The sequence below is a fragment of the Ylistrum balloti genome, unplaced genomic scaffold (assembly GCF_031769215.1).
Source record: "Ylistrum balloti isolate Yb309-2 unplaced genomic scaffold, AGI_CSIRO_Ybal_v1 Utg369562, whole genome shotgun sequence".
NCBI classification, from domain to species: domain Eukaryota; kingdom Metazoa; phylum Mollusca; class Bivalvia; order Pectinida; family Pectinidae; genus Ylistrum; species Ylistrum balloti.
In genome coordinates this window covers 412,153-438,659 of record NW_026781862.1, presented here as the reverse complement: position 1 = coordinate 438,659, position 26,507 = coordinate 412,153, and the positions used below count along the sequence as shown (strand labels likewise).

Sequence of the window (26,507 nt, the reverse complement as noted above, 5' to 3'; positions counted from 1 at the left end):
ACAGGAACCTATCCATAATGTACTATATGTAGGTCACAGGTACCTATCAATAATGTACATTTTGTAGGTCACAGGTACCTATCAATAATGTACATTTTATAGGTCACAGGAACCTATCCATAATGTACTATATGTAGGTCACAGGTGCCTATTAATAATGTACGTTTTGTAGGTCACAAGTACCAATCAATAATGTACATTTTGTAGGTCACAGGTACCTATCAATAATGTACATTTTGTAGGTCACAGGTACCTATCAATAATGTACGTTTTGTAGGTCACAGGTACCTATCAATAATGTACATTTTGTAGGTCACAGGTACCTATCAATAATGTACATTTTATAGGTCACAGGAACCTATCCATAATGTACTATATGTAGGTCACAGGTACCTATCAATAATGTACTTTTTGTAGGTCGCAGGTGCCTATCAATAATGTACATTTTGTAGGTGACAGGTACCTATCAATAATGTACATTTTATAGGTCACAGGAACCTATCCATAATGTACTATATGTAGGTCACAGGTACCTATCAATGATGTACTTTTTGTAGGTCGCAGGTGTCTATGTATTATGTACTCTTTGTTGGTGGCATTTACATATAAGATTTTACAGAAACACACAAGTGTGTCGCACCTTTTCATGCAAATTTAATATAAGATGCAATAGAGTCAAACAATGAAAAAACTATTTATAGGTAACAGGTACCCTGTATAAATTGAGTGTTATTTCTAAGTTACATTTATCTTTCATAATAAGTACTAATTACTCATTATATACATCACATTGCTTATATTTTTTCCAACCTGAAAAAAACCTTTAGGGTTGAAATTCTGGCAAGTGCTCAATATATTAGACCTTCTGTAATAAGTCACTATTCATCTTCTGAAATGGGATTCAATGTCATTTCAACCAATTCCCCGTTAGTTTGTGGTACTCCAATCATATCTTTGTAAATGTATGTATAACTAACCTTATTCATACTATTGTAAATATATAACTAACCTTATTCATACCACTGTAAATATATAACCTTATTCATACTATTGTAAATATATAACCGTATTCATACTATTGTAAATATATAACCGTATCCATACTATTGTAAATATATAACCTTATTCGTACTATTGTAAATATATTACCTTAATCATACTATTGTAAATATATTACCTTAATCATACTATTGTAAATATATTACCTTATTCATACTATTGTACATATATAACCTTATTCATACTATTGTAAATATATAACCTTATTCGTACTATTGTAAATATATAACTTTATTCGTACTATTGTAAATATATAACCTTATTCATAGTATTCTAAATATATAACTAACCTTATTCGTACTATTGTTTATATATAACTAACCTTATTCATATTACTGTAAATATATAACCTTATTCATATATATATATAACCGTATTCATACTATTGTAAATATATATATTCATACTATTGTAAATATATAACCTTATTCGTACTATTGTAAATATATTACCTTAATCATACTATTGTAAATATATAACCTAATTCATACTATTGTAAATATATAGCCTTATTTATACTATTGTAAATATATAGCCTTATTTATACTATTGTAAATATATAGCCTTATTTATACTATTGTAAATAAAAATAAATTCTTCTCCTCATTTATACTATTGATTTCCTGTACCTGCACTAATTTACCATGTACTGTACATCATGGCGCTTTGCACAAAGATTGCACAAAAGACTAGCACCTTTAAATAATTGCAAGTTAGACACAGTAGAGTCAAACGATGAATGAAACTGCATCATACAGCTGTTTCGTCCTTCTAGGATTCGCTAGTGATGCTTAGGGATTAAGTTTTAAAGCCTGGGAGAACTAAGAAAATTCTAAGTGATCGAGAGTAAAGTCAAAACTTCGACGGAGAGGTGCAACAGCTCAATGGTTAAATAAATTTCATGATTTTCATAAATCCGATAATTTTAGAAAAGTGTTAAGTACATGTGTATATTGTAAACCGTGTCAGTTTTTTTTTGTTTCTTATTAATTTCTTATATCTGTATAGGCTAAAATATAGTTAAAAGACTTGTTCTGTTCGGTTTTTATCCCATCATTTGGGCTGAACAATATTTCTATCAAGATCTGCAGTGTAATTCATTAGCATATCACAGGAAGTAGCGCTATCATGGATAGCCGCGAGTTAGGATTGCTGTGGCGTTATCAATAGCATCTCTCGCGATAGAAGCAATTTAGTTTGTCTGCACATCGGAAAGCTGTGTATTCAGCATAGCCTGTTCATAACACTATATTCACTGTTTCACTTCTCACGCTGACGAACATTTGAAGACACATAACTATCACACGCTACATGAAGTGACAAAACATTTTCTGATGGAAATTGATCCCAACATTCCTCATTCAGAATACAAAAATTGGAGACACACTAACATGAGGAGTGGGTGTAATCATATGATCATCAACACTGTTTTCTGAACGAAAATAAATACGATTTAATAGTTGAGTATTCCTTTTATATGATATATGAATTTCATCATTATCAAATGGATTGGTCTCCACTTCCAATCACAACTCTATACATTGTGCCATATCACATCTGTTAAACAATGTGTCAATTCACAACTGTTATGATATGTCAATTCACAACTGTTATACAATGTGTCAATTCACAACTGTTATGATATGTCAATTCACAACTGTTATACAATGTGTCAATTCACAACTGTTATGATATGTCAATTCACAACTGTTATAACAATGTGTCAATTCACAACTGTTATACAATGTGTCACATGACAACTGTTGTACAATATATCACATCACAAATGTCATACAATGTGTCACATGACAACTGTAATAAATGTGTCACATGACAACTGTTATACAATGTGTCACATCACAAATGTCATACAATGTGTCACATGACAACCGTTATACAATGTGTCGCATGACAACTGTTGTACAATATGTCACATCACAAATGTCATACAATGTGTCACATGACAACCGTTATACAATGTGTCGCATGACAACTGTTATACAATGTGTCACATGACAACTGTTATACAATGTGTCACATGACAACTGTTATACAATGTGTCACATGACAACCGTTATACAATGTGTCACATGACAACCGTTATACAATGTGTCACTTCACAAATGTCATACAATGTGTCACATGACAACTGTTATACAATGTGTCACATGACAACCGTTATACAATGTGTCGCATGACAACTGTTATACAATGTGTCACATGACAACTGTTATACAATGTGTCACATGACAACTGTTATACAATGTGTCACATGACAACCGTTATACAATGTGTCACATGACAACTGTTATACAATGTGTCACATGACAACTGTTATACAATGTGTCACATGACAACTGTTATACAATGTGTCACATGACAACCGTTATACAATGTGTCACATGACAACCGTTATACAATGTGTCGCATGACAACTGTTATACAATGTGTCACATGACAACTGTTATACAATGTGTCACATGACAACCGTTATACAATGTGTCACATGACAACCGTTATACAATGTGTCACTTCACAAATGTCATACAATGTGTCACATGACAACTGTTATACAATGTGTCACATGACAACCGTTATACAATGTGTCGCATGACAACTGTTGTACAATATGTCACATCACAAATGTCATACAATGTGTCACATGACAACCGTTATACAATGTGTCGCATGACAACTGTTATACAATGTGTCACATGACAACTGTTATACAATGTGTCGCATGACAACTGTTATACAATGTGTCACATGACAACTGTTATACAATGTGTCGCATGACAACTGTTATACAATGTGTCACATTACAACTGTTATACAATGTTTCACATGACAACTGTTATACATAGTATCTATAGCTGTGTAAATCTTACCATCGATAGATTTGTATTTGACGTAGTGATCTCATCACTTGCCAATGATCGGGGACTATCCTTTCTGTAAATATTGTTTTACAGGGTGTGCACTGATAACAATGAATAGGTTGATGGATGTCAAGAAGTATGCCGATAATCCAAAGAACTGCATTGTCCTATCAACTCGTTGGTGACGCGAGATGACTGTGCAGTATTATACTAATGAAAATAGGATGTGGTCTCAAGTACATGTTATTACTCTGTAGGATAAACATAGAACAGCTGATTGTTTAGTGATCGGATGTATACCACTATCACTTTTCTTCTCACCATTATGATACACTAAACACATCGTACTTGTACATAGTTTAACACTGTCACACAGATAACATTGTCTTGGTCAACACACAGGTCACAAAGGTGTGTGTGATTTATTCAAAAAAGAAAAGAAAAACAAAAGAATAAACGGACATGTTGTAATAGAAGTGAACTTCATCAAAACGGTCTAAATCAAACAATTTATGCCGAATACCATAGAGAACCGATCGGTAGATTGTTTTGTCGAGTGAAAGGTGTTATCGCCCAGACTAGATACAGATGATTTTGTCTGTATAATAGGTCGTGTTCATTCAACAAATTACAATTGTGCAACCATCAAATGTTTGGGAAAGTTCCAATTTACCAAATCATGATAGGTCACAATTCTCTCTGAAGCACCTGGGAAATAATACACAAGACACAAGACTTATTGAAACCATTTATTCGGCGATAAACTTTAATCAGGGGTATATTAAGATATTTTACCGCATACGTTCATTACAAGGACCTGTGTCTACAACGTTAACATCTTAAATGTTAGACAGATATAAAAACATTTTAAAATGTACATTTTACCCCCTAACGTTGCGTTTAGATCTGTATCGTAGCTAGTAACTATTTTTTCTTCATGGAAAACTCTTCAGGCCGGATTTTTGTATTACTGTAAGCATGTGGATGTACTTACCACATTACATAACAGTGATTATGTGCATATTTAATAAAGGGTGCATTTCTGTGTAGAATAGATTGATAGACAGTTCGGTTCCTCCAGGAATCGAACCCGGGACCCTTGGCTTAATAGTCTGACGCTCAACCAATCAAGTTAAAGAGAAGTCCTCTCTAGGCGAGTAGTATATTGGGCTAGTTTTTTTACCATGGTTACACGTCGTTCCTTACAGCCAATCTGATTATATACGAAAACAACAATAACTACAGGTATTCGACCTAAAATGTATCGCACTTGGTCGAAAATTGCATTGTCGCATAACATTTGACAAAGAATCGACAGAATGAGGAAATAACCTTGACGGTTTGAAAGGAGACGTAAACCAATCGTCGATAACCTGGATGATACAAGGTTTGGCTTTGAGTAACGTATCTTTATTTATATGAAATCCAATGTCATTCTCATCATTATGGATAAATACTAACCTGTTGTGATTGTTTTCTTTGACAAAGATATTCGTGTTATATGACAAATACAATGGAGACTAACACCCGAGGTTCATATTAACCTATTATAATTATGTTTCAGAACAATCATTTTCTGACATCATTTATTTTTCCTTATAATGTAGATATAAATATATTTGTATATTTTTTGTTATTTTTCTTTCTAGTATCCGATGTTTTAAACTAATTGTAAATATATATATATATAATACAGACACTACGTGAGATGAAGCGCTAAATAGGGTTATCTAACCGTTTATAGAATTGAAAACGACGTGTCTATTTTGTCTATCATTCTGTCGTACTAAAAGTTGGTTGTGAATCCATTAAGTCATGAAGGATAGTCTCTGTTAATATTACGAAAACGCTGTATTTTTATTTTATTCTACTTTATCATTTTCTTGATTAGCATTGAAGGGTGCTAGTCATTTGTGTGTCTAGAGTACAATCCTCTTTCAACTATGAATAAGTAAAACTATTTAATTCTCTTTTTAATTCACTACACAGATATTCTGAATGATGCTTCTTTCCTCAAACCATTTCAAGCAATTCCATCCACTATTATAAGTTATATATATATACAGGAAAATAGTAGGATTGTTCTTTTATTTAATGCATTCAAGGATGAAACTGAATATGGTTTCAATATCAAATTTATTTTCTAAGTATTTCGATCGGGAGTTGATTCTATTCTCTAGAGTAGTAAAAAAAATGTATATCCAAAACTATGCTATTTTATACTGATTCCGACTCACAGCATCAGCTATACTACTCGTAGTCCAAGATAGATGATCTATTACCACATGGTAAATATTTAATCCTTGTGGCTCTCTGACTACATCTATAAATATAAAGCAAATCCATACTACAACATCGTTCTAAATTTTATACATATGTACTTCAACTGATTCGTCGCTGACGTGTGTGTTCTATGATTAGATCTGGTGACCATTTCCTTGGCTGTTGACCTTATCAGAACATACCTCTGAACTTCTGTTTTGACGAATAGTCACAACACCTTATTACGTTACTCTAAGCTAGCAGAAGGAATCATGTCTCTTTGTAAAACATTCGATTTCTTAATCTGTCTCAAAAAAGCTCCGCGGTGTGAACGTCCTTACAAGTTATTAAGGTACAAGTTACGTGTGCAGTCATTAATCTATGGTATTTACTATCAAACAGTATTAGCGATCCCCGACTGCGTGTGGCCTGTTCGCCACGTGTATCTGAGTGATATAGAAGGTTACATGTCATCAAGATGGCCAATTACGTTTAGTCGAAATTGACGCCATGCACGGTTACTGTATATCTATGCCGAGTAAACAGAGACATATATTACAATTACATATAAACAGACACAAAACTGACATCACTGGAATCATTTTATATGTAAACAGAAAAATAAGCGCGAACTTGAAGTTTGGGTGACTCAATCATGTTAATGAAAATAAAAAATCTGTGATGAGTAATCCCTGGTCCCACCCCCTTCCGTATCAACATAATAAATTCATAATAGAATATCTGTATATTTCTACGGGTTACGGTAGTGGAGTGGTCGCGGAGTGCTTGGAGTCTATGGAATGAAATGATATTTGGTTGTTTGTCAACTGACAAAGAATTAGATCTATTAAAGTAAATAATGATATATCAATATATTTATATTTACTAAATGAAATGAAGTCAATATTCTTCTAATCATCAAAAAAAGACGTTTCGGTACACTGTAAATTATAACGGAAGTGTAGTTAGGTATTTACACTTTACTGTGACAGATTTCTTACGGAGCGAATTGTAACGGGGGTTTGATGAACTCAATATAAATTGAAATATAAGTGTTGCGAAATTGTAATGATTTTAAAATGATTACACTAAAAATTGTAACGGAAGTGTAACTTTATCATAACACTGTAAATTATAACGGAAGTGTAGTTAGGTATTTACACTTTACTGTGACAGATTTCTTACGGAGCGAATTGTAACGGGGGTTTGATGAACTCAATATAAATTGAAATATAAGTGTTGCGAAATTGTAATGATTTTAAAATGATTACACTAAAAATTGTAAATTGTAAATTATAACGATTTTAATTTAACTTTACTGATTTCTTACACTTGTAAAAATTATAAATTGAAATATAAGTGTTGCGAAATTGTAATGATTTTAAAATGATTACACTAAAAATTGTAACGGAAGTGTAACTTTATCATAACACTGTAAATTATAACGGAAGTGTAACTTTATCATAACACTGTAAATTATAACGGAAGTGTAGCTTTATCATAACACTGTAAATTGTAACGGAAGTGTAACGATATCACAATGAAAGTTTTACACAATGAATTGTAACGGATGTGTAACAAATTATATGATCAGTGTGTACCTATACATCTAGACAGAGAGACTGGATTCTACTCGTTATTGTATCTATACATTTGGTCCTCCTTTCAAGAACGTGACATTGATAGGATCGACCGAAACAAACACGTCTATGACCTAGAGAACTGGCATCCTCCAAACACCTGATCCCATTGTTATTGTTTGTGTATAATATTTCCCTTCTTTCATTTGTCCAATTTTTATCGATTTTGTGTTAGAACAGCGATAGTGTTGACATACTAGTATTTTCTTTTTGTTTTTCTATAAACAGCTGGAAAAACCCAGTACATGTTGATCAACACCTCAGTTACAGAAATACACGAGACAAAAACACTGTCACTGCTATAAAATATGACATCATGAAAAAAGTCAGTAAAATGCAAACTATTGTGCGATGTATCATTGCAAATTAGCATAGCTACTGAAAGTCAATAACATAGGGATTAGCATTATTACAGACATAGGGTACAGTATAATCACAATTACTACAGAGATAAATAACTAATTAATAAAATAATAAGTTATGAAATACTAATATTACTGCAAGATAAATTTGTATGAATATTGTCGTCTCTACTGAGAGTCAATACCGTATGAATTATTACTACTGAGAGTCAATACCATATGAATTATCTTTACTGCTGAGAGTCAATACCGTATGAATTATCTTTACTACTGAGAGTCAATACCGTATGAATTATCTTTACTACTGAGAGTCAATACCGTATGAATTATCTTTACTGCTGAGAGTCAATACCGTATGAATTATTACTACTGAGAGTCAATACTATGAATTATCTTTACTGCTGAGAGTCAATACCGTATGAATTATCTTTACTACTGAGAGTCAATACCGTATGAATTATCTTTACTACTGAGAGTCAATACCGTATGAATTATCTTTACTACTGAGAGTCAATACCGTATGAATTATCTTTACTGCTGAGAGTCAATACCGTATGAATTATTACTACTGAGAGTCAATACCGTATGAATTATCTTTACTGCTGAGAGTCAATACCGTATGAATTATCTTTACTACTGAGAGTCAATACCGTATGAATTATCTTTACTACTGAGAGTCAATACCGTATGAATTATCTTTACTACTGAGAGTCAATTCCGTATGAATTATCTTTACTACTGAGAGTCAATACTGTATGAATTATCTTTATTACTGAGAGTCAATACCGTATGAATTATCTTTACTGCTGAGTGTAAATACCGTATGAATTATCATTTCTACTGAGAGTCAATACTGTATGAATTATTACTACTGAGAGTCAATACCGTATGAATTATCTTTACTACTGAGAGTCAATACCGTATGAATTATCTTTACTACTGAGAGTCAATACTGTATAAGTTAACATTGGAAATATATACCATGTGAATTATCGCTATAACAGAATACCTATTACAGTATGAACTGTCTCAGCGTGAAGGACTAAGACTGTGCAGCAACTGATAGATGTAATGCACTCTTGGGGAATGTTCCACTGTTAAAGGAATGAATTATGCTCGGTACAACTTGTTTCAGTTTATGGTAAAGTGGGGTGTTAATAATTAACTCTTTATCAAAAATTGGTTCGTCAGTTCAATATTATGACGTGACATAGGGGTGTGTTTACGCATGCGCCATGAAGAAGCAAAGTATTAGGATACTGATAAACCTATATGAGTACATGCATGTCCACTATTAAGGTCTCTCTTCTGTAGCAGGTTGGACGGCACGTTCTGATTGCAGTGGTCAATAGTGGTGGACTTATATCGAAATGTCTTCAATTGAAAACATAGTCTTGTTGCTGTTCGGACTTCTAAGCTGTTCCAGCGCGGAAGGTAAGCGCCTATTTTATACATAGACCAAAAGGTAACACATTCGTAATCGGTAGATTTATAATTGTTTAACATGTGTATTATACGGGTTGTTGCCAACCAGCTGTATAACTATATAACTGTCAGCGATAAGCGATGCCAACAATTCGTAACATGTATATTGTTTAAGGTTAGACAATTATAGCTTTCTTTTTGAACAAGTTTTAATTTTGCAAAATAAGGATTTTGCACAAATCTTTAAAACCATAGCTATTCTTAACAATATATGTAAATTACTTACAGCGTTTTCAAAACTGGTATGTTAAAAAAGTCACTTAAAATCAAGTGCAGCCGGCAATATCCCGTATTAGCCTTTTTGAGAAAATATTAAATGTTTTACCCTAGTATCATAAAAATTTATCGATCGTTTTGTCGTTGAAGACCTAAAGAGGACATTATAAATATCCTGAATTAGGTTACATACCTCGATAAGATAACGTGTATAGTGAGATTAAATATTACACACGTTTAAACGTCTTACCTATCGCTCTACTCCGGTCGGCCTTCTACAGTGACGTATCAGGGTCAGATTAAAACAATTATAGTGTCATCATGATGCACGGGTGTCGTCAATGAAGCAAACTACGCGTATCTTCCAATACACCTGGTCTTATTCTCCTTGTAATTTTACAAGAATATCCGTGTTAAGATTTCTTTTGTTCATATCTAGCTCTAGTTTTATTGAATTTGAGTTAAAATTATGATTATGTTGACATGTTGGTATTTTCTTTGTTGGACTTCCATAATTGTAATATGCAAGATTTGGTTTTATTCTCAGAGTTTTCAATACTGCAATTCATTATTAATTTCGACGTAAATTTTCTTGAATAAATGAACATGGTATTTGATATCTTTGTAAAGGAAGGGGAACTGATAATGTTCTCACGTGTGGTACACTCAGAAAATACCATTAATTCGCTAAATCTGAGGCTGTGCTTTGATATCAAATCTGCAATCTGTCTTAGTCTGAGAGTAATCCCCAGTGCTAGAGTTAGGATATTATGTAGGCATGCCACTATTTTAATATGTACAATTAGGAATTTGCAAGATTTTTCCCGTACATGCTTATTCTGCGAATAAATCATCCTCTGGGTTCCTATTGTCGGTGTGGAGTTGTATAAATGCGTTATTGTCCAACCTAATCAGCTTATCGGTAAGAAAATGCATAGTTTCTTAACGTGCGAAATGTTCAGTTCGTCAATAGTAATTTGTTCGTCCGAAGAGCTCATAGTGTTTCCTGCACCGCGAACAGACACGTGCTTCTCCTCGACATTACGTCACTAGTAATTATCCAACATTGTATCAGTGTTAACTAGGTAACATAAAAGTATCTCGGGCGTTTATCGTCGTAAGCATCCTAATCTGAAATACTCTCTCATATTTGTACAAGCAATGCTATGGACTGTGTTGCACGTGATGACGTTGAGCTCTGAGTTACACAGACGCTTGCGTCGTACATTTTATACAACTGGTTCCTCCTTTAACGTATAAAGCGTTACGAAGACGAGACTAAGATTAAACATGTGACCATACTGGTTGATTTGTGATGCTCTTGTCACATGTTTCATCAATTTTGTGTTAATGTTTCGATTTTACTGACAAATCGGGTTTTCCTTGTATAGTTCCATGAACAATATTGTTGAATATTTCTGAGATTAACTCTGTTTTTACTATCAAAGTTAAGATATTATTTTGGTGTTTTCACTTTGCATCATCAGCATCTCACCATTATAATGTGTACCTTGTTTTGGCGGGACAGTAACAAGATACGGTGACTACTCAGATCGTTCATTTATGTCAACTTGAAATTGCACCAGGAATATCAGTAAATAGTGATGCCAAAAAGACGTCATAGCGAGAAACGACAGGATCATTTAAGAAATGGATTTTTTTTATTATTTTGCGAAACTTCTCTACCAAGTAAAATCTTTGTTTTGTTGTCTTTATGTGGAATTCAACAGCGTAACTCCCATTTCTATTTCATCTGCGTGTCTTTTGTAGACTTTTTTTTAAAGAATTGACGTCAGGGACACAGGTGTGGATATCTACCTCACCATTTCCATTAGTACGTTAAACATTTCATCTGATTTTTTCCCCTTAAGATATTATGTTATAACTGTATGTAGGGTGTTTCAGTACTTTTCCATCGCTGGTATTTTGATCGTTTTTTCCCTATACAATTCCACTGATTATGTCATTCTTTACCGTCCTGTTTCAATTACCTCTATCCTATCGATTTTACTGATACTGAGAATCACTCTGCGCATGTGCGCGAAGCTGTCGTTTAAATTTTGGATTTAATTCATCACACACAAAAGTTGGCCTTCTGCTGTCTTCCGTAGGTGTTAAAAACCAGTAAATACCCCACTGTGAGTTAAGAAATATTATCAAATGTATCAATTGCCAATTTATTAGCTACCTAACAACCATGTATGCTAAATTAATCAGTTAGGACTTCAGCGGTTTACCGAGCCCAAAGCCCATATTCTACAGATAAGCGACGCTTTTTTTTCGACTTCGGTGAAAAAAACACAAAAAACAATTACTATGAAAACGTAATAATTCGTATTGTCAATTTTCTAGTACTAAAGGCAGGGCAAAGTATAGTTTGAAAAAGGCAAACACTGTGAATTAAACTGCAAATTATTTAAAAGAATATAATAACAACGTAGCAATAAAAAAAACTATTAACTTTATTTATTTACAACAATTGCGAAACAAATTAGCACAACTTATACTAATCACTCTTGTTGACCCGGATGTAAGCGCGTGAGAGGTCCTATTGTGGGAGGAAGCCGAAGTACCCTGGGAAACCCACGTGGTCGGGCAGGTGACCGTTAGCTTTTCACGCCCGTTACAGGAGTCGAACCCAGGACGGCTAGATGAATGGCGAGTGCATTACCACTGCGACACCCGAACATGTAAACAATTATGATATATCGAGTGTAATTGAGCTAGGTTAAACTATATGACATTATCTACACTTGTATCTCTATCTACCTGAGTGACGTAAGTAAATTTTATCAGACTAAGTAAACACTATAACACTTATAGATGGTAGTATTATACCGATATCAAGAAAACCTGGATTAATTGACTTAGCATTCTAACACAGTTGGTTTATAAACATAGTTCCATATAACTGTAATATGTATTTTCCAGCTAAATTCGTGAGAGGTTATAAAGGTCAATACGGAGATTTTCTCCTGGATGTTGAACAGTGACTTGACTGGTAAACTGTTTGTACAAACTTAATTATGTTTCCACGCCGCTTTTCACCAGGTCATCAGTCGAATATTAATTCTCCAGAATTCTGCCTCCCACTCAGGAGTAGATTAAACATTCATTAATACCGGTTATCCTAAACATTCTAGATATATCTAGGTATCTGCGTCTGTTATTTCATGATTCACCCCTAATCGTGCTTAGTTATTTTGTGGATATTACTTTTGTCAAGCATGCTGAACTATCTTGGGGCTTATTATTCAGTGCAATCTATACCAATTCAACTCAAGTGAAAAACGATGATAAAGTCAAGTGCAAGGACCTGTACAACTTGTCACCTGGCAGACTGAAAGACCCCTACAACACAGTAGAGATTAGTATTGGCACTATGTACGGGTGTACTTGATTAGGAATCAACTAACTGTTTCAACCCGAGTTTTTTTTCTTTTTTTCGTTTAGATATTTAAAAGAATTTCAAATGTATAGTTTGGTGTATTTATAGTGTACAGCATGGTGCATTAACATGTTAACTCCTCTAGGCCTTCTGTATCAACTTTCTGAACCGTTAAATGGTTGTTTTTAATCCCGTGAAGCTGGTTGAATATAAACTATCACAAAAACAAAGCATACATGCACAGCATGTACACAGTCATCGGTTTGCATGAGAAATTCCACAATAACATTCATCGAATTAACATTAAATCTTTCTTACGGAATCCAACTCGGGGATGTTAAAGCCATCAGCTGTGCAGCGCGTGCATCGCGAGGCGGTGGAGGATGGCGCTGCAGTGACTGAGAACTGGTGTAATGGTACCACATGTGGGTGTGGGCTATTGATGGTTCTAAGACACCCTGGGGTATCACAATGTTTTTAAAACCAAGCAACATCGGGACAAGAAATTACTTCTCAAAGTTTTTTATAAAAAAAATAACATTTTTCTTCATACGCTGTAATTAGATATGCGATATAGCATTAAGTAAAATACAACATTTAAAAAACGAAACCTGTGATTTGGAATTTAGTTTAGAATTATATTCCCAACGCATTATGTAAACAATACATATTTTTTTATCTAATGGTTAATGTAATATCAGATAAAACTATTATTGTACTGTAGACCTGTCAGCAGCTGCAATAATATCATGTTTACAGATATTGACGCAGCGGTCATTACTGGCTACGATTTGACTAAACATCACAGAACACGTCACACATAGCATCGCCAGCACGATCATTAGGTACGTTTGAATATCACGATATAATAACAATCACTAACATGCACTTTAGATACGTTGATGAAGTATTACCTAGCGACCTAATGTTTGTTAGATGGATGTTTACCATATTTGTATTTTAGTTTTAAAAATAACATGAATATACCAATATGCAGAATCACAAACCAAACTCAAACTCAATAATACTAGTGCAGAATAAAACAAAAGAATGGTGATAACGGAGACTCGTGAAGGAACACAAGGAGAATACGACCAGGTGTTCCGGAAGAGTAAGCATCGTCTGTTTCGTCGACGACACACGCCGTGTCAGTCTTCGTCAATCCAAGTAAGCAATGTCGCATTCCCAAATGAGAACAAGGTATACAACAACGGTACCAACAAGCACACTAACAAGCATCAACACAAATCGCTCAATGAAATAGAATATTTCTCAATGAGATCACTTTGTCGACCGTAAAACCGCCCAATCATTGTCATTATTTTAGTGTGTCTGTCAGGTGTCGACATCTTGCTTAAAAAATGCGATATTAGGACAAGCCTTTGAATATAGAATCAAATGCGACATGTAAACACTTAAGATTTGGGATGTTGCCATTCAGAAATGGAAAACTCAAAATAGGGAATTTTAAATCATCACACATATCATACAGCTTGGTGGAAAGCTGTCCATGTTGGGTTTGTTGTAGGAAAAGGTCAAGGTAAGCAGCTGATGTAGAAAAGTCTGCCGTGTCGTTGGATTCCAGTTCTGGTGGCTATATAAACAAACATGTTCGATAAACCTATTGTTATTTAAAGATAAGATGTAATCAGTATATCTGGAAGTAAAATTGAAGGACTTCGCACGAATTTCTTGACCTGTTGTGATAAGCTCTTCGATAAAATCTTACTGCTATGAAAACAAATCAAGGAAGCCAAGAGAGGGACAGAGTTTGTTCCCGTACGTATGCTAATGGTCTGTTTGAAGACCTTAACACCAAACTCGAATTCATCAACCAGATACTCGATCATTTCGTCCTCCGCATATTTTTCTTTGACTTGGTCGTATGTCTTATTAAATATGCTTTAGTAGAGTTCGCAAACATATATTTATGTCGCAGTTCAACTTTCATGGAAAAGAAAGCTTTTATAACAAGAGAACAAAGGCGCAATATCAGTTTAGAATAGAGTATGGTAGTGTGCAGAGAGAGAAAGTCAAAGGTTCGCCGACATCCTCAACTTAGTTCTCCTATATTTAATTTCTTCAATAACGAATTTTGTTCTCAAAGACAAAAATGAAAATTAAATCATACTGAAAACAATTTTTACAAGACTTGCACTAGATGAAAAAACATATAGTATCTTAATTAGGTTTTGATGAATAAATTTAGTTTAAAATATCTACCTGGCATATTTCTGGTGGATTGAGGATTGAGAAGATTTTTCTATCAAAATTAATATATAAAAAATCTTTATGACATAAACTGACGTTGAGTTCTAGCTCTACCGTTGTTTGCTGACATTATTACATTCTTCGAATTAAACAAAGGATACAGATACACATATACATACAAAACGACAGATCGACGGACTTGAGTCTTGAGATTATATTGTTAAAACGCATGATACAAATGTGTTTTGTCATTGTGCGACCGATCACTTCTGCCATTAGCGTTGATATTTTAATTTGTGTTGAACTAGATTAACTTTGGAGCTGTGTTATATAGGGTTATTTACCAAATTACTCGTACCTTACTGAGTTATATAACCCTTCTAGTCATATATTCTAGATTTCATTACTTTAAAACAAAATTTCTGCCGGATTTGTTAACCCAGCAAGTAATGAAGTATAGTCTGGGTCCTCCAGAAAATATAAACTTCAAGCTGTTTATCTAATTATCGGAGAGTCGATAACCTTTGTCTGACCTCATTACGGAACAAGATGTCCATCGACTGTTAAAACCCACTCACATTATCGACAGGATCACAGGAAAGGTCTGTATCACTGGTTGTCTATAAAGTGCTCATTTTTATTTTCAGTTGCACCAGTCAGTGGTCACCTAATGGGCACCGATTTAATCCATTTTAATTTGAATGAAGCAAAATTAAATTATTCCAACAACTCACCCCACAGTTATACCAATCAAAAATAACCAAAGATAAGACACACCAATCAGACGGGGGTTTGCTATAAGGAAAACTCGACCAGCCACTACTCAGTTAAAAAAACATGAATAGATAGGTGCCAAAATACACAAGTAATTATATGAATGATAAGTAAACGACCATGAATGAAGATATGATGGCTATCTCCTTTTGAAACAGTTTTATTTACAAAATTTGAACCGTAAAATGATGATAATAATGGCTCACAGAAAAGGAAAAATAAAAATGCACGCGACAAAATTTCTTTTTTGTACAGATGGATGAAATTTACGAATGAATTAGTGGATGTGGGCGTGATAACTTTATGGGCGTGATAACTTATATTATCTGATGCATTTAACTCATTGATCTTGTACTATTAAGTCAGAGATACGGATAAAACGGCAATTAGAAAATTAAAATAGGCGTGAAAAGATATAGAGAAAGAGATTGTACTAACTCTGCCGTGTTGATTAGGTAACATATACGTCACATTGACTTCCGGAGGAGGATTTACAAAATGATACGCTTTCCAGAGTACTATGTTTAACTGATATTATTTTGTATATTTTACAAACTTATATAAAAATCCTATCTTAATTGAATGTTTTGCATCCCGAATAGGTTTACTTTCTTTGGCGTCTTTTGGCATATGTAAGGAGGGCTTGAATCTCGTGTATTCTCGTTTTTTTCTTATTTATCTATTTAGTATTGGTTTGTGACACTCTAAATTATAAGATTGACATAAATGGTTCACCACTTGTAAATATATCTATGTAACTGTACTAATATAATTTCAAACTGAAGAACTCTAAAGAGGCTGTGAAAGCTTAGTTGAAGGAGCGTCGGCTTGCGACGTCTTTAGATATAGGTCCGAGGTATGTGACTCAAAGCTTTTTACCAGGTTTGTTTTTCATCTCCCTGGAAGCTAAGAAAGGAAGCGGTCTGTGCTGTCTTGGTTTTGTCCTTCATCAAGATACATAATCTGAATTGCTCTGAATGCTCTAGATTGCTCCCGTATGTTGTTCAGTGACGTAACCACCGACCGTTACAAGAAGTCTCCACCTCAAAATGACCCTGGATGTTGACGCGGCGATAAATTTAGCAACTTAAAACAATTCTCGATAATACAATATTTGCCATGGCAACAACAATTATTCCTTTAACCGAATGGATAAAAATCACAGCTGGCATATGCTGAGCTACAAGGAAGACGGATTCTCTAAGAGTATCCCGTTTAGGCTTCAGATTATCTGGATGCACATGTAATGTACTTAGATTAATGTCAGATTAAATATTGATATTATAGAGACAGTAGGTGATATTTTAGAGGAAGAAACAAATTTCGGCGGTACAACACGCTGATATTTGTCCATATATATCTTACTTTGCTTTAAGTTATACTGTTGTTCCTGTACATGTAACCGTTTCGGGTTTTAATCATATTGATTTTTACTCGATAGCAAACATTAGTAGAACATTTGTGAAGGTCTGGTATTAACATGAGACTGTTCCAAACTATTAGACACTGGTATTGATATCAAACAGGATAAAACTATATTCTTTTTGCATTTGTAACGCTAGATCTTGTCCAGTCGGGAAAAATGAAAAGACGATTTACATGTTACATATCATGACCCATATCATGACATAACTTCACTAAAACAATTTTTCATTTTTCTGTGTTGTTATACAGATGTTCTGTACTGATTCAATTTTTGTCTGCGTATTTTGTGTCTTAGTGAATACTTAGCTGAGAACTTCTGTAGGATTTGGCCGCCATGAGATAAGATCTGCCTGCACTTTAAGAAGAAGATTAATGCTTTAGATAGAATGTCATCTGATTTGAGTACTAATGTGTTGTCCTATCTCTGTGACCTTAGGATATATCGTACAGGTTTATCACAAGTGTACATCAAGATAATCATTGATAAGTTCTGTTTGTTTTGTAATCGCACACAAGTGTGATTAAATCCTCTCTTGTGTTACACAAAGCAAACATGTATTCTTCAACGCAGGTCTTGCAGAATCTCATAGATTGTTTTAATGACACACTAGAGTTTAATAAAGTAGGACCGAACCCAAAACTTAACTGCATCACACAGCTGTTCCGAACTTCGAGGACTCGTCAGTGATGTTAAGCGCCTAAATTCTGAAGACTTTGAAACAGGTCGATATACCTGTGTCCTTGAACACCATACGTAAAACCAAGAAGCAAAAAAACTCTTAAACAGATTCATATACATGTGTCCTTGAACACCACACGTACACCCTGTAGCAAAAATACTCTTCAACGGGTCGATATACATGTGTCCTCGAACACAATTTACTAACCTTGTACCAAAGTCAAGCAAAGACTCTCACATAGATAAGTTAATCTGCTCTGTCCTCAGACACAAGAGGAAATGATGAAATTTTCATGCTAAAATCAGTTTGTTCATCCTGTGAAAACATTCACGGATGTATACTCATTGCTAACTATCTGTTTCTTGCTGGCAAGGGTAGACATTGAGTACATCAAAATGCTCAAATGAATCATCTTTTATTATGCAGATCAGACTTGATTTGACTTGGGGGACTACTGTATTGTTTTAAATAACATCTGGTTCCGAATATAAATAACAAGGTACCACGTCAAACGAGGACAGCCATACAAGTTATTGCATTGTTAATAGGACAGCTCGCGAGTCCAGATACAAACCATGGTTTCGCAATACCAACAATCCCTGATGTCCAGAATAACAATCAACATTGTTCGGAAAGAATTTGTCCTTCGCCAAAGTTAGTTATCTCAAGAAAGATTAATGATAACATGATTGGTTGATTTTTTGACGAACAGACACAACCATCTACGCGATATTCTGAATACTCCTGAATTATTACGATCACGTGATAGCATATATAGACAATTAGTTACAAATTTCCTATTAATTTGATGGTTTAAAACTGAATCTTTCAGTATTGTCATGGTAACGTCTTCATTGTGCGTGTTATCGATATTTCTCACGTCCTGATTGTACATGTATGAAGACAAATGTGTAAAGTAAATAAAAGACTCCCTATATTGGCCTTAATACTTGAATAGTATCCTGTTCACAGAACTTATAAGTACTCTTTCCACATCACTTGGAACGTGAGCAATGCTTACTTTGGAAACAAAATCAGGTCTCCTCGAATAAAGGTCTTTTTTGTTAAGTTTTTAAGTCGTAACTTTAAAATGAAGTGGTAAAGGATATAGATTCTAGTATAACTTAACTGATAACGTTAGAACACTTGAGCTGGGATATTAAGTAAATGTGTCTTGTTTAAATACTTAGTGGCCGTGCTAAGTTTAAATGATACCACTAGATCATGTAAAGTTATCACAAGGTACTAGTACGCCGGACCGTAAACGGAAACCGACATAAACCTTATTTTCGCGTGTGGTTAGCTGACGTAAATTTTCCGATTGAAACCTTTTCACGAAAATCAATCAACGCGAATTTAAAAATATTGATAACAGGAGTAACGAGGTTATGTTGTTTGTATTCAAAGTATGAGTAGAGTCATTTCAGCGAAAGATAATCATCGCGAATTTGCTATGATGCGGAAAACCAAAATCGTGAAACATCTCTAGCGGTCATGACGAAAAGGTGGTTTACAGTATAACAAAGCATAAGAAATTGTCGGTCTTTGTTTTAAACTCTCAAACTTGTTCTTCCACGTAATACACTTGTGTCATAAACATCGGGTATCTGGACTTCTCAGTCTTACCGACGTATCTAATGCGAAACTGCGCGAGAATATTCCGGTATTGAATGCAGGACTAAAACTACTCGTTATGTTTTGGTACCTAATGTGGAACTGGGCGCGAAAAAATTCCGGAATTATGAGCAGAACTATACAATTCCACTTCAAATGTTTAACTCGGTTTTAGTGCAGACCACTAAGTTTTATCATAGGTAGTTAATGTGGGACTAAACGAGGTCAACTCTGTTTTTACGTGAGTGACAACGCGGATATATTCTGGCATGTGGTATAGAACTAAAATTGTATCACTACACAAGTATGGCTTTGTATTTAGTGCGAAACAACACATGTGCATATATCTAATAAAAAAAATCTTTTAGGAAAGCGATGCACTCGGTGATCACTTCTGAAAACACACTAGTCAAAGCGGCTTAGTGTGAACGAACGTTTCATGCCAAGACAATATCCATTTAAATAAATCGTGTTGCAAAGTCACAGGATAGCAGGCGTCAACACAGCTTGTAAAATCTGCCACATTTGCAAAATTGTAAATGGAATGTATTTCTACAATTTCAGCTGATTTTCAAAGATTAAATAGATAACCAGATCTAATAAATCCGTAACCTGGAAACCTGGGGTGTGTCGATTATAACGACTTTTCAATAGGTCTCGTCTGTGTTTTTTCCTATCTCCCGATTTTTCCATTACGATATCGTCACGGTAGACTGAAGGGCTTGCCTTCGGAGGAGAACGCCTTTTGTTGATGCAAGGATATCCAAGCACGTGTATCAGATAGGAAATGTACGTGCACATGATAGCGGATCAGAGACATGTTTTCATCAATAACCTATTCAAAATATTTATCTGGTTTGCGGACCATGGTAATGGCTTAATTATTTTTACTAATGTGCTATGTGCACTGTGAATGAACCTGAACGGGAGTGAAAGGTCGTTGATTAAATGTGAAGCAATGGCGATGCTGTGACAGCTAAGGTCAGTGTTACAGGAGTTGGTGTAACGCTGTGCACGCTTCCGTAAGTGTTTGACGGGTTTATATAGCGCCAATACAATATGAAGGGTTATCGGATCACACTTCCACCGGAAATGAGGGAGCACCTAGAACTGATCAGGCACTTTACCAATTAAGGCGCGAATGAGACCTATTCCGCTAGGGGTCAGCACCGATACCCTCTCCGTCCTCCACCAACGTTCGATGATATGTAGGATATAATGATCGGCATGCCATGTCTCCGTTACAGTGTGTGTTAGGACCAATCCGTGAAGTGATTACCTCTCAGCAGGAACCGAGACTTGAAGGCTTCAGAACATTTCCACTTCACAACGACATGGGCGATAATTGGCAGGTCGTGCATGTATCTCAACATGCGTTTCAAACATGCTCGAGCAACCTTGCCCCGGAAACTATGTTGAATAGTTATAATTCCGAGATCGTCTGAACGCTGACAAAAAAACATATTGATAAGACCTGAATACTAGATATTTCTATTCAAGGATAAAATAAATCTAGCATAATTTCTTCTTTTTTGTGTACTTAGTGTAAAACTGGCTCTGGCAATAAAGGAATGAAATTGTGGAACAGGACACGCCTACAGCGATTCATTAGGATGTCGCCACTATCCTACTTCAAGATGATACGACAAATTGATAAAGTTTCAATAAGCATGTGCATGCCTCCTTAAGTACATCTTAATTGGGGATTTGTAGTTAAGACATAGGGCGTATAAGGATCAATGAGTCCAATTATCTGTGAAATATTGCCGTTTATAACTAGTTCTATTCGTCCGTTACGTAAGCAAACTACTAGTCTTCTTTAGGTGTATAAGTTCATTCGGTAAGGCCCTATGTACATACTCATTTACCATCGTAACTTCTCTATAATTCTCCGACAAAAAAAGGAACTTGTACTTCGTGACTTCGCCAAAAATCTTATACATGTGCACTATATTGCCGTTTCTGAGGGAATCACTGTAGGCGAGTAGTTAGGTCAGGGGTGACCCTTGTTAAAGGTATTAGCTGTGAGGCATGTAACAGACCGCTTTTGTGGTATATTCATTTTTTGTACTAATGGAACAAATTAAAATCATTTTTAATAAAATGACTTCGAAAAAAAACTTGTATATAATAGAAACACTTGTATTTGAGTTCTCTCCATCAATTAGATACACTGTATCAATAACTATATTATTATCATTTTCACTTTGGATTACTTCGTCGTTTTTGGTTTCTATCAGTGCTTCATATTGCCGTGAAACAAAATATCGTATTTGACGGTAGCGAGCGTGTCTGTTCCGAGACAGACAATGGACTGTTAATTATTTAGCGTCAAAAGTAAATTTTAGGTAAAAATGTTAGTATCCTCCAGTAATTAAAAAGTTGTTTTTATGTACCAATGTTAGTATCCTCCAGTAATTAAAAAGTTGTTTTTATGTACCAGTGTTAGTATCTCATGTAATTACAATGTCGTGTTTATGTATAAATGTTAGTATCCTCGTGTAATTACAATGTCGTGTTTATGTACCAGTGTTAGTATCTCATGTAATTACAATGTCGTGTTTCTGTATAAATGTTAGTATCCTCGTGTAATTACAATGTCGTGTTTATGTATCAATGTTAGTATCCTCGTGTAATTACAATGTCGTGTTTATGTATAAATGTTAGTATCCTCCTGTAATTAAAAAGTTGTTTTTATGTACCAATGTTAGTATCTCATGTAATTACAATGTTGTTTTTATGTACCAATGTTAGTATCTCATGTAATTACAATGTCGTGTTTATGTACCAGTGTTAGTATCTCATGTAATTACAATGTCGTGTTTCTGTATAAATGTTAGTATCCTCGTGTAATTACAATGTCGTGTTTATGTATCAATGTTAGTATCCTCGTGTAATTACAATGTCGTGTTTATGTATAAATGTTAGTATCCTCCTGTAATTACAATGTCGTGTTTATGTATCAATGTTATTATCCTCCTGTAATTACAATGTCGTGTTTATGTATCAATGTTATTATCCTCCTGTAATTACAATGTCGTGTTTATGTATAAATGTTAGTATCCTCCTGTAATTACAATGTCGTGTTTATGTATAAATGTTAGTATCCTCGTGTAATTACAATGTCGTGTTTATGTATAAATGTTAGTATCCTCCTGTAATTACAATGTCGTGTTTATATATAAATGTTAGTATCCTCGTGTAATTACAGTGTCGTGTTTATGTATCAGTGTTAGTATCCTCCAGTAATTAAAAAGTTGTTTTTATGTACCAATGTTAGTATCTCATGTAATTACAATGTTGTTTTTATGTACCAATGTTAGTATCTCATGTAATTACAATGTCGTGTTTATGTACCAGTGTTAGTATCTCATGTAATTACAATGTCGTGTTTCTGTATAAATGTTAGTATCCTCGTGTAATTACAATGTCGTGTTTATGTATCAATGTTAGTATCCTCGTGTAATTACAATGTCGTGTTTATGTATAAATGTTAGTATCCTCCTGTAATTACAATGTCGTGTTTATGTATCAATGTTATTATCCTCCTGTAATTACAATGTCGTGTTTATGTATCAATGTTATTATCCTCCTGTAATTACAATGTCGTGTTTATGTATAAATGTTAGTATCCTCCTGTAATTACAATGTCGTGTTTATGTATAAATGTTAGTATCCTCCTGTAATTACAATGTCGTGTTTATATATAAATGTTAGTATCCTCGTGTAATTACAGTGTCGTGTTTATGTATCAGTGTTAGTATCCTCCTGTAATTACAATGTCGTGTTTATGTATAAATGTTAGTATCCTCGTGTAATTACAATGTTGTGTTTATGTATAAATGTTAGTATCCTCCAGTAATTAAAAAGTTGTGTTTATGTATAAATGTTAGTATCCTCCTGTAATTACAATATTGTGTTTATGTATAAATGTTAGTATCTCATGTAATTACAATGTTGTTTTTATGTACCAATGTTAGTATCCTCGTGTAATTACAGTGTCGTGTTTATGTATCAGTGTTAGTATCCTCCTGTAATTACAATGTCGTGTTTATGTACCAATGTTAGTATCCTCGTGTAATTACAATGTCGTGTTTATGTACCAATGTTAGTATCTCATGTAATTACAATGTCGTGTTTATGTATAAATGTTAGTATCCTTCTGTAATTACAATGTCGTGTTTATGTATCAATGTTAGTATCCTCCTGTAATTACAATGTCGTGTTTATGTATCAATGTTAGTATCCTCGCGTAATTACAATGTCGTGTTTATGTATTAATGTTAGTATCCTCGTGTAATTACAATGTCGTGTTTATGTATTAATGTTAGTATCCTCGTGTAATTACAATGTTGTGTTTATGTATAAATGTTAGTCACACATGGCCGATTACTTGTACAATACATCACACATGGCCGTTTACTTGTACATAACGTCACACGTGGCCGATTACTTGTACATAACGTCACACGTGGCAGATTACTTGTACATTACGTCACACGTGGTCAATCACTTGTACACTACGTCATACGTGGCAAATAACTTGTACACTTCGTTTCACTTGGTCGGAATACATTCGTAAATGTATTAGTTTTATGTATTTCTCGAGTGTTATATTCCCTGGAGTTCTTTTCCTTGGCTGGGCTAATCAGATGTCTAAATGCTGTAATGGTGACAATGACGTTACGTCCTGCGCTTAAATGGCGCTACAAAATTACCGTCATTACGTTGATTTTGTCCTCTACGTTGAAAACTGTCAAAATGTTATTTTGTGAGTTATTTGGTGAAAACTATTTTAATTTTGTTGTCATTTCATTTGAAATTTTATCGAACAAGTCTTAGAAGATTTTATTATTGTGGGCCTTGGCGAGTAAAAACTAGATTTCAAGAAAAGTTTCATAAAATCTCACATAAAATGTTAACTCATTTAAGATCCTATCTATCCCACCCACGTGCAATCGTACATTTGTAAATATGTCGAGCGATGCATGTTTATGACGACTGTAACAACTAGGAATCGGTCCTGGAAAATTTTCGGACTCACTAGCAGAACATAGGTGTGTCGAGTTTGTAAGGATGTATATTCTTGCATACGTCAACCATAGAAATGCACCATATATTTCATTAATTGTGTAAACAACGTTATGAACTGCATGAAGAATCGCATGGTCCCACTGTCTAAATGTAAACACTGGTAGTGTTAACACTACCTCAAAAGGCCTAGACTAAACAAACGAGTAGATAAACGCACATAAAAGTGTCTTGAATGTAATCAGTAGTGAGAACTCAGTTATTATGTAACAACGCCATTAGTCACGTTAGCTGGCGAAGAATCAAGTTAGGGACAAATTCTATGTCCTTTCAGGTAATACGAATTAATTTGTATTTGAATACCAGTTTTATGTAGTTATGATACATATATAGATGTAGTGCTGAAAATATGTAACATAATATCACTTTCTCGTAAAATTTTGTCAAAATTTCATATAAAGATATTCGTACCTAGTTTCATTTCCAGCACAATTCGATGTATCGATTACATTACGACCCCTTGTTGATATGACGTCATTTTCCATGAGGTTGGCACGAGACGGATAAATTTAGCACTGGGAAACGATCATCGCGTTAGGTCACAACTCCATACTGACATCTTACACAAGTGTTATTGCCATCTTACACAAGTGTCACTGTGATCTTACACAAGCATTACTGCCATCTTACACATGTGTCACTGCCATCTTACACAAGTGTTACTGTCATCTTACACAAGTGTCACTGCCATCTTACACAAGTGTCACTGCAATCTTACACAAGTGTTACTGTCGTCTTACACAAGTGTTACTGCCATCTTACACAAGTGTCACTGTGATCTTACACAAGTGTTACTGTCATCTTACACATGTGTCACTGCCATCTTACACAAGTGTCACTGCCATCTTACACAAGTGTTACTGTCATCTTACACAAGTGTCACTGCCATCTTACACAAGTGTCACTGTCATCTTACACAAGTGTTACTGCCATCTTACATATGTGTCACTGCCATCTTACACAAGTGTCACTGCCATCTTACACAAGTGTCACTGTCATCTTACACAAGTGTCACTGCCATCTTACACAAGTGTCACTGCCATCTTACACAAGTGTTACTGTCGTCTTACACAAGTGTTACTGCCATCTTACACAAGTGTCACTGTGATCTTACACAAGTGTTACTGTCGTCTTACACAAGTGTTACTGCCATCTTACACAAGTGTCACTGTGATCTTACACAAGTGTTACTGTCATCTTACACATGTGTCACTGCCATCTTACACAAGTGTCACTGCCATCTTACACAAGTGTTACTGTCATCTTACACAAGTGTCACTGCCATCTTACACAAGTGTCACTGTCATCTTACACAAGTGTTACTGCCATCTTACACATGTGTCACTGCCATCTTACACAAGTGTCACTGCCATCTTACACAAGTGTTACTGTCATCTTACACAAGTGTCACTGCCATCTTA

General features: G+C 34.6%; 1 protein-coding gene across 1 annotated transcript in view; it reads left to right on the top strand.

Annotated features, from left to right (window-relative positions):
• The first annotated feature begins 9,389 nt into the window (after window positions 1–9,389).
• Window positions 9,390–26,507, top strand: part of LOC132544704 (carbonic anhydrase 15-like) — a 35,244-nt gene continuing 18,126 nt past the window's right edge. Inside the window, exon 1 of the mRNA XM_060208381.1 lies at window positions 9,390–9,636. Within this exon, the coding sequence (XP_060064364.1) occupies window positions 9,573–9,636 (64 nt within the window). The 5' untranslated portion in view covers window positions 9,390–9,572. The remainder of the gene's footprint in view (window positions 9,637–26,507) is intronic.